General features: G+C 33.2%; 1 protein-coding gene across 1 annotated transcript; it reads left to right on the forward strand.

Moving 5' to 3' along the window:
- The first annotated feature begins 9,430 nt into the window (after nucleotides 1–9,430).
- LOC107063282 (zinc finger MYM-type protein 1-like) lies at nucleotides 9,431–10,201 on the forward strand. The gene has a single exon (XM_015314940.1). It carries the CDS (start codon nucleotides 9,431–9,433, stop codon nucleotides 10,199–10,201), a length of 771 nt encoding a protein of 256 aa, XP_015170426.1.
- Nucleotides 10,202–10,649: the final 448 nt, after the last annotated feature.

Below are 10,649 nucleotides of genomic sequence, written 5' to 3' on the forward strand. Positions count from 1 at the left end.
TCAGTATTTTAGTCATAATATATTCAGTTATACATGCCTCAGGTTATGAATGCATCATTATCAGATTTATTATTGCATTCTCAATTTGTATGTTTAGTTTCGAGCTATCCAGTATTTCCAGAAACTCAGTCATAATGTGTTAACCACTTAATCTATTGGGAAGCATAATACCGAGTTGGACTAGGGTTTCAGCATACCCATATAGTCCCAGAACTACGAGCCACGTAGGTGTAAGTCCCCTCTGTGGGCAACATCAGTTTAGTGATCACGCCAGTCATGCCTCTATACCTTTGACCGGGTATATTGGGTCCTCTCGATGGGGTGTATACATCGAACTCCACATTTAGCTCATGTGGCTTTATGTCGGTTATTAGTAGCTCCCACAGTTCAGTCAGACTCTATTGCATTGACCACATTTACAATTCATTCAGTATTCAGTCAGCATGTTATAAATTGGTCATTGCATTCAGTTAGCTCAGTATTCAGTATCTATATCATGTTCAGATTATTTCATTGTTTTATTGCTTGTTCAGTTATGATGTTATTTCATCTTTACTCTATCCTGCATGCTCAGTACCTTTCAAGTACTGACGCATACGTGCGCTACATCTTCTCGTGATGTAGGTTCAGGTTCTCAGCATCCAGATCACGCTTAGATCGGTTCCCGATCTCCAATTCAGCAGCATCAGTGGTGAGTCCTCATTCTTCAAGGACAATAGTCATGAGTTTCTTTTCGGTATTTTAGTCCTTTCGTTTTGCTAGACTTAGCTGGGGCATGTCCCAGCATTTCTAGTCAGTTAGAGGCTATTTTCAGACATAGTTAGATTCAGCTTAGTATTGAGTTAATAATATCTTCTTTGTATTAAACTCATCAGTTTTCATATATCTCAGTTATAGTATATGGGTATTCCCCATCTATTCATCTTATTTGTGATTTAGCCTCCGCATCAGTTTATTATCTTTAGTATGCTCATGATCATGCCGGCAGGGTTAGCTTGGGATCACTTGTGTTCCTAGGTCCCGTGTCCGCGTCTCGGGGGTAGCTCGGGGCGTGACACAAGTAATTTGATAAATTGAAAAAAAAAATGAACTATAAAATGTTGTAGTGAATTAGAAATTAGTAGGTATTTTTTTCATTCTTATAAGATGAGATGTTTTGAGTTTGAGTAAAAAAAAATGAATCGTCTTTTAATATGAAACCTTTGTTTTTAAAATAAGAATTTTCAGCATAAATTTTAGTTAACGAAATTTTAAAATTAATATCAAACATCATAAAAGAAAATAAGATTTGAAATAAATGAATATTCATTTTATTTATTTTTACTTTAGTTGAAACATTCTTATAGTTTGATCAAAATATGATCATATTAACCATAGGTAAATGTCCTAAGCCAAAACATAACAAATTTGGACCTTATGTGTCAATTTGAAATACTACAAAACTCCCCATTCTTGAGCTTGAGTTACCTTCAAGATAACTTTAAGCCAAGTATGGTATTAATTAAGGAAAATTTATGCATTATACCAAACTATTAAATCAAAATAAATGTTATAGTTATAGTTTCATTTAATTCTAATTCGTTGCAAACACATTGTCATTCGCCTCTCTCCCCTAAATCTCGTTTGTCACTCTCTGGCTCGCCTCTCTCACTTTATACAAACACAAATGTATAAATTGTGTTTGTGTTTGTATAAAAGCGAAAGAGAACTGTAATATACAAATACAAATACATATCTCTTCGTCTTATACGCTTATAATTATACAAATATAAATCTTCTCCTGCCCAGTTTTCTTTTGGCATTCTCTCTTTCTCGCTTTATACAAACACAAATTATACAAATACAATGTATAATTTGTGTTTGAATAAAGCGAGAGAGAGACAAATTATCCACCCACCGTTTTCATACTCTCCTTCTTCTTAATGCCCCCGCATCACTGCCCCATCTCCAAATACTTTTGCAAAATTTCCTTCATTTGCTGCAAACCAACATCTGCCCTAGTCCTTTTCGTTTTGCCACATTTCCACCCCCAAAAATTTTCAATTTCGTGAATATTTTTTATTTTTGTATGAGTTAATGTGAAGGGTGGGTGATGGTGGGTATTAAAAAGTAAAAAACTTCATTGATAAACTTGAAGAAACTTCAAGAATAATAAATGAGTTTTGCGAATTTATGAAATAAATTCAAAGTTGTATTGGAGATTTATTGGGTTTGTGTTTGTGAACATACAACGTGAAATTCAAGTCAAATAGATAAGAAATTCACCTATTTGACATGAATTTGGTGCTCAATTTGGGAGCAAATATGGAGAAATAATGTTCAAAATTTAATATGCAAATGTAGCATTTTATTTTTAATACTTCTTATGTGTCATTGAAAATGACATGTAAATGACGTGGAATTTCATGTGTAGACAGGCATACTACACGCACACACATAGGATGAGAAAAGGGTTTAAAATATTGTATTTTTGTGAGTTTAAGGGTTTAATTGATAAAGCGTAAGTATAAGGGTCTAACTTACAAACGGAGCCAAGTACAAGGGTTTTCCAGGTCATGCGTCGTGTAACACACGTGTAACTAGTAATCGTGTAAGCAGAGGGCATGCTTTTTTTGGAAAACAATTGACTCGCATTAACTCCCTTTGCACGACACAAAAAATATTACATGGGAGAACATCTGTGGGTGGATGATTCACAAGCAAAGAAAGTAGCTATGCTTCTAAGTTGGTGTATGCAAAGACCAAAAAATAATACAGTTACACATCTAGATTAAGATCCATAAAAGTTTAATAATAAAAAGTTCGAACAAAACACGGCTTATGCAATTTATCCAAAATTATATTAAGTTGATTCCAAGTCGATAAACGCATTTGTATTAGAATCACAGGACTCGAGGCCTGAGGGGTATCTTATATATTTTTCTTCAGTCAACAAAATTTCTTACTTGACGATTGTTTTTCTAGATCAAAAATAAAGAAGTCATTTTTTTAATTAGGGATTGAAAATGTGACTTGTAACAATATAACTCAATTCTAAGTGACGATTCTGAATAAACAAAATAACCTTTATCATATCATGATCACTTTTATTGTAAAATCCTTTTGTTTTTCTTAAATAAAAGGCGCACCCCCAAACAAAAGAAGGATGTGACAACTCTATCTTTAAGACTAAGAAAAAGTACAACTACAAGTTTGTTGAGGTCTTGTCCGACTATGATGATTATATTGGTGTTCATGTTCTAAATTTAGGTAAAGAAAAAGGCTTCACTTGTATTTTTCATCAAGTAGAAACAAAACTAGGGAAATAAACTCATTGATAAGGATGGCATGAATTTAGAGGAGTGATATTTCTAAGTGATCCTTTTAACTAGACCTTGCTTTCTTAACTACGATCAAATTTACAGGATCCTTAAGAAACATCATTCCTCTCGATACCTATTATCTTAAAAGAAAAATTTCATGACAAAATCTAATCTTAGCCTTTACAACAATTTTAAAAGACCTCAATAAACTTATAGTTGTACTTTTTCTTACTCTCAAAATGGAGCTATCACAACCTATCTTCCCCTTCACAATGCAGTTTTTATTTAAGAGAAATAAGAGTTTTTTCAATAGAAGTGATGATATTGAAAATATATTATTTTATTTATTTAGAATTATCACTTAAAATTGAATTATGGTGTTTCAAGTCACATTTTTATTCCCTAATCAACAGAATTTCACTCTGTATTTTTGGTCTATAAAAACAAAAGAGCGGATAAGAAATTTTGTTAACTGAGGAGAAGTTATAAGACATCTCTCGAGTCACATGGTTCTAGCATGGTCATTTTATAGACTTCTACTCAACTTATTATATTTTTGGACAAAATGCACAAGCCATGATTTGCTTGTAATTTTATTATTGAACTTTATGGGTCTCAACCTAGATGATGCGTGACTACATTTTTTATTTTGACACATACCGTTTTAGAAGTATAGTTGTTTACTTCTCTCCTGTGTATCACATCAAATAAGCTCTATCTACACATCTTGATTTGAATTGATGAAAAGTAATTATTAGAACAAGTTGATCAAGGTGCATGACCACATCTTTAAATTTTTTCTAAGTGTCTAAAAATGTGTAACCGCATTCCTAATCGAAATAAAAAGAGAAAATACATAAAGTCCCCATTAAATTAGTACCTATTTTTTAAAAAGACACTTAAACTTTGCGGTGGTCCTATGACCCCCTGGATAATTTTAAAATAATACTATTGCTTCATTTTTTTTATCTGCCCCATTTTTAACAAAGGAAGTGATGTCACACGTCAATCCTTGATTGTCACGTGTTAAAATACCATAAATTTAAAAAATGAAAAGAGAAAAAGACTAATTTTTATGAAAGAAAAATATAAATTCAGAACCCTCCCCTCGCCCCACCTGTTTCTTCCCTTTCCCTAATCCTCTCCAACACAAATAGAAAAAGAAAAGGAAAAGTGGCAAACGATTAAGCAAGATGGGTGCCATTGTTATGAAATCTAATTTATTATTTAAAGTTCACATCAATTAAAACTGTTTTGGGTGGACCATAGAAGTGGAGGAAAAATGTCATTTTTTGTCACCGTAAAAACGTTTTTTCAAAGGATAAAATGGTGACTAGTAGTCCTCTTCATTTTTACTTTTGACTTTTATTATCTTTTCATCATATTAATTTTAAAAATTAAACACCAATGACGAAATTCATTATCAACGCAGTCCAAAAAGCATATCTTAGTCGTCGAAAAATGTTTTTTCACCGGAAAAATGATGGTCAAGAGTAATCATCTCCCTCTTTGTTTTTTTCTTATCATTTTTATTACCTTCTCATCCTTCCTATTAAAAAAAATTAAACACAACGATGAAAATAATTAGCAACGTCGTCGAAGAAGATTGGCGAAACAAAAAATCGAATAGAAAATAAAATTTGAAAAATAGAAAAGGAATATAAAAATGAAAAAGTATAGTAAAAAGAAAAAAATAAAAAATTCCTTAGTTCATCTCTCTCACTCTCCTTGAGAGAGTGAGCTACACTTTCGCTGCGAGATGGTCATAAATGATATATTAATACCAATATAAAATTATTTAGGGGGGTCATAGACCCCCACAAAGTTTAGGTGTCTTCTTAAAAAACAGGTACTAATTTAATAGGGACTTTATGTATTTTCTCAAACAAAAAATAATTCTATCTAAGTTCACCTAACATTCACATCCTAATGTTTGCAAACCAACCCCATTGAGATCTCAAAGCTTAGGTTTACTGCCTTGGGGATGCAAGTTAACAAAAATTAGAACTTATCGATAAATATAGAATCAAACAATGAGTAACGAGGTAACAAAAAGAAACAAAGTGATACCAAGCAAATGAAAATAAAATGTTGAATGCAGTAATACAAAAATAAAGATTAAGGAAAGAAATATACCTTCAATAAAAGCTTTGAATTAACTTAGTCTCCACCAAAGATTTATAAATCAAGCGTCAGTAAAAAAATGCTAAGCTTAAACTAGACTTGAAAAGAAGATCTGAAATTGAAGCTTCACGTCAACCAAAATTAGGACAAGAAATACGGCTGATACCCCTTGACTTCATTGATCAAAATTAAATGAGTGAGAGAAAAATTGGTCTATATGGAAGGTATATCGTTGTCTATATGAGATTAGAGGTGTTGAAAACAGAGGGGATAGAGGTTTGGTTGGCTATCCATGTGAGATATCCTTTTCATTGCTACTATATACCCCTCTCTCGTATAGAGTATCTGAAAGTGAAAAAATGCAAACATGCCTTATTTTACATCTCATTTGAATCTAATTCTAGTAGACGATTGACTGAAATCATAACAATTACCGAAAAATGTAGGTCTATTATGCCGAAAAAGATCGGAGAAGACCAGAAAAGAAACTAGGGTTTTGGAGATCTAAGTGGCGACTAAGAAAATTGTGCCCCCTTTTTACCCCTCATCATTGTGGCTTTATAGTGCTAGGTTTTGAGGGTAAGGTGTGCCATTTAATTTTTACCAACCCTTCCCCAAAACACCCCTACAAATTTGGTAAAATCTTGGAAAGAAAAAAATGAAATATTCACTCCCCAAATGGAATATGTTTAGGTAGGGATAGGGATGAATTATGTGTTGTAACATACCATTGAGTCTACTTTTTTTTTCTTTTAAAAATAGCCAAAAATAAAATACTAGCTAAAATGTTAAACAAGAAAACTCAAAGAACCTATTTTTTGTTTTTTTGTAAATGTCACGATCCAGACCGTCGTGATTGGCACCCACACTAACACTCCAGTTGGAGAACCATACTACAACCCAACTAAGCAGCTTTAACCAAGATACTACGCATTTAAAGATACAGAAGCAAGTTTAAATGCATAAATTATATAGAGTTCTCATAAACTCCAAAGGTTTAAATAAAATGGTCAAACTAATGCGGAAGAACAACCCCTAGAACCTGAAAGTCATTGTACCAAAACATCTAAAGTGCAACAAGTCTAAGAAAGGGGCACAACCCCAACCCAACATAAGAAGTATGAAAACAATACACCCTAAACAAATTGTGTGTAAGTCTGAAAAGAGTGAACTTAAACAAGAGAGATCCATGACAGCCTGAAAGAACTGGCTCACCCCTGAATTCGGTCACACTCAATAGTCACCTAGCTGGGGTCTATCAATAGCCGCCTAAAGATGCCATGTACTCAACAAAGAACAAACAAGTGTAGTATTAGTACACAACCACAGTGTACTGGTAGGATCACGCGGCTATTCCAGTAAGCGAAATGTATATAAGCAGTCACAACAAAGTAAAACATATATATACAGAATATATATATATATATATATATATATATATATATTAGTTATCATTTCCGGAGCAATGTACAATTCCACATTCTCAATAACAAGTATATGTGACAAGTCAATGGTCCTCTTATGGAACCTAATTCAATGGTCCTCTCATGGAACCCACACAGAAACTATTAGTGTACCGGTACGTGGTACCCGATCCAAGTTAGTGTGTCAGACGTGACACTCGATCCCATATATGCGCTGGAACGTGGCACCCAATCCAAGTTAGTGTGTTGAAACGTAACACCTGATCCATTCAACAAGCCACAATCACAATAACAATGTACATTCTCATAATCATACAATCAAGTGTTGATTCATGGCATACAATTATTCAATCATACTCATTTACGATTAGTGTGATCAATAATGCAACATTCGCATACATACATTAAGATGAAATAATTACTAACATACATCACATCAACATGAAATCACAACCATCACCTACGTTGAACAAAGCTTGAATCCCCTAAGAAACTTGATTCTTCCCTTTTCGGATTCTTTCCACTTGTTCTTAGTCTACAAACAATTAATATAATGCAAAGATCAATAAACAAGACCTAATTACTCGGATTATAATAAATAACATCAACCCTAGGCCAAACCCTTGATCCCCATACCCAGATTAGGGCATTTCCCACCATAATTCCCAGATCAAAACCCTCTCCCATCGATAATTACCCAAGAAACTAAGTTCTACGGATCAAAAAATGGATTCAGAGAGTAAAAACCTTACCTTTGGTGCTAGAAGAGGTGGAAAACCTTCAAGAAGTATATGTGGGTCGTTTCTTCGCTCTTAAGATCGAATGTTGCAGAATAATAACGTTTTGGGGTTTATTTTCAACTTAAGTCGCGTCTGTCTCACTATGACGATCCACATCCCACCACAGCAGCCCCGCCCTAGCGGAAATCAGGGGCGGACCCACGTGTTCACCCGAACCCCCTCGATAAAAAATTACATTGTATATATAAGGTGAATTTTCTGGATTTATGTAGATATATATATTTTGAACCCCCTCAAAGACAAGGTGAAAGGGATAGCCCAGCGGCAGCTCCCTTTAAAATTAAGCGTGACATCCAAGGTTCGAATCCCTGGGTTAGCATTTTATTTTTTAATTTTTTACTTTCAGTTTTTTTTTAGTTCCACTTTCGATTTTCACCTTTTTTTAGTTTTTTTTTTTTAATAAAACGTGCTAAAATAACCCAAAAAATTCAAGGGTCCCATACTCCCATTCCTAAAAGCTAATAATTTTTTCACTTTTCAAATCCCTAAATCACTTCCTTAACTCTTGCCAACACTCAAAACCACATATTAAAATCATCTCCCATAATATTCTATTGTTGATTGTTTCATACTTGATACTTCATGCTTGAATCTCACATTCAATTCGAAATGGAAAATCAAAACTCATGCTTATTGCTTAAAAGGTAAAAGCCCTTTTCTCCTCTTCTTCTTTTCTTTCAATTTTCAAGAAATTAAATGGGTCTTTATTTTTTAAGGTTGTAGACTTGTAGTATCTCTGATTATCTGAAGTGGAGGCTCAAAGCTAAAATCAAAAGAGTTGATTGTTTGTCTTTTCTCCAAGGTAAGCTCTTCTCTCCATTTTCTTGAAAAGTTTGTCTTTCTTGATTGAATATATAGACTATCTTCACTTTAAATTGTGAAATATTTTTGATTGTTTTTTTCTATTCTTTCTTTGATAGTCGTAACTAGATTGATGAACCATTTGAATTTTGATGGTAATATCTAATGTAATTGGTAAAATATTATCTTTAATGCATTTAACTATTTTGTATAGATTCATAGTCAATGGAGAAGTACTTTTTTAAAGTATCAAATTCAAGTTCTATTGCTCAAAATCAACCTAACCGGGAAGAAAATGCTAATCATTTGGAAGTACCATCACATTCTTCTCAAGAATTTGATCTAAGTTCTTTAAAGGCTGATCCAAGTGAAATAACTCAAATCTTGAAATTTCATCCAAATCATCGTGACGCTATTAGAAGAGCTTATCTCCAAAAAAAACCTAGTCAACCTCTCTTAAGAGAGTTTCCACAAACAAAGCTATGCGACGTTTTAATCATAAATGGTTTGATGAATTTCCTGATTGGTAAGAGTATAGTATAAGTGAAGATGCAGCCTTTTGTTTGTATTGTTATTTATTCAAGCAAAATAACAATCTCCAATGCGGATGTGAAACATTTTTGAGTGTGGGGTTTAGAAGTTGGCATAATAAGGCTAGTATGCAAACACATGTTGGTGGGCATACTAGCATTCACAATCAGTCAAAAAGAAAATGTGAAGATCTAATGCGACAACAACAATCCATACATGCTTCATTTGAGAAACAAGTTAATCAAGATAAGCATGTGTATCGAATCCGCTTAGCAGCTTCAATTGATGTAGTAAGACTTCTTGTGAAACAAGGCTTGGCATTTCGAGGTCATGATGAATCTAAATTATCACTTAACAGAGGTAATTTTCTTGAGATTCTTCATTTTATGCTCAAAAGTGTGATGAAATTCGTAAGTTTGTATTGAAAAATGCTCCTCAAAATGACCAAATGATTTGTCCAAAGATTCAAAAAGATATTGTAATTGCTTGCAAGATTGAAACAATTAAGGGCATCATAAAGAAACTAAATGGTGATTATTTTTCCTTATTGGTTGATAAATCTTTTGATGTTTCACGCAAGGAGCAAATGACTGTTGTTTTACAATATGTTGATAGAAGAGGATTTGTGATGGAGAGACTTCTTGACATTGTTCATGTTAAAAATACTAGTGCTTTATCTCTAAAAGAAGCAATTTTCAATTTACTTTCTCAATATTCCTTGAGTCTATCTTATGTGCGTGGACAATGTTATGATGAAGCAAGTAATATGCAAGGTGATATCAATGGCCTTACGATGTTGATTAAGAAAGAAAGTAGATCGGCTTATTCCATACATTGTTTTGCTCATCAACTTCAATTAACTCTTGTTGGTGTTTCTAAAAGATGTCTTCAAGTTGAAGAACTTGTTCATTTGGTTTCAAATATTTTTAATGTTTTGGTGGCTTCTTATAAACGTATGGATGATTATCGAGAATCTCAAAAAAAAAATCAAGAAGCTTTTGATATGGGTGAGCTTAAAATGGGTAGAGGCTTGCACCAACAAGTTGGTATTTCTAGAGATTGCGATACTCTTTGGGGATCTCACTTCAAATCTTTTAATTGGTTTATTCTCAAGTTTGGTACATTTATGGATATTTTTGATAATATTGTTGAAACTGCACATTCTATGGATGAAAAGATCCAGGGCAACAGAATATATCAGAATTGCTCAAACTTATGAGGTTGCATTCATGTTGCTATTTGATGAAAGTAAGTTTTAGGAATTACTAATGATCTTAGTACATGTTTACAAAAAAAGGAGCAAGATATTGCAAATGTCATGCTACTTGTTAAAGTGGCCAAGAGAAGGCTACAAGAGTTGAGGGAAAATGAAAAATGGGATTTATTTGTTGTTGAGGTTTCTGCATTTTGTATCAAGTATAATATTGTGGTGCCTAATTTTGATGAGCCGTATGTCAATTCTGGAAGATCACGGCGTAAATCTGTTGATTATACTATTTTTCATCATTATCGTGTTGAAATATTTTGTAAAATAATTGATTGGCAATTGCAAGAACTTAATGATCGTTTTGATGAGGTGACAACCAAATTGCTTTATGGAGTTGCTTGTTTGAATTCGGTAGACTCATTTTCAAGTTTTGATATCCAGTAAATAATGAGAATGGCTG

The sequence above is a fragment of the Solanum tuberosum genome, unplaced genomic scaffold (assembly GCF_000226075.1).
Source record: "Solanum tuberosum cultivar DM 1-3 516 R44 unplaced genomic scaffold, SolTub_3.0 scf00328, whole genome shotgun sequence".
NCBI classification, from domain to species: Eukaryota; Viridiplantae; Streptophyta; class Magnoliopsida; order Solanales; family Solanaceae; genus Solanum; species Solanum tuberosum.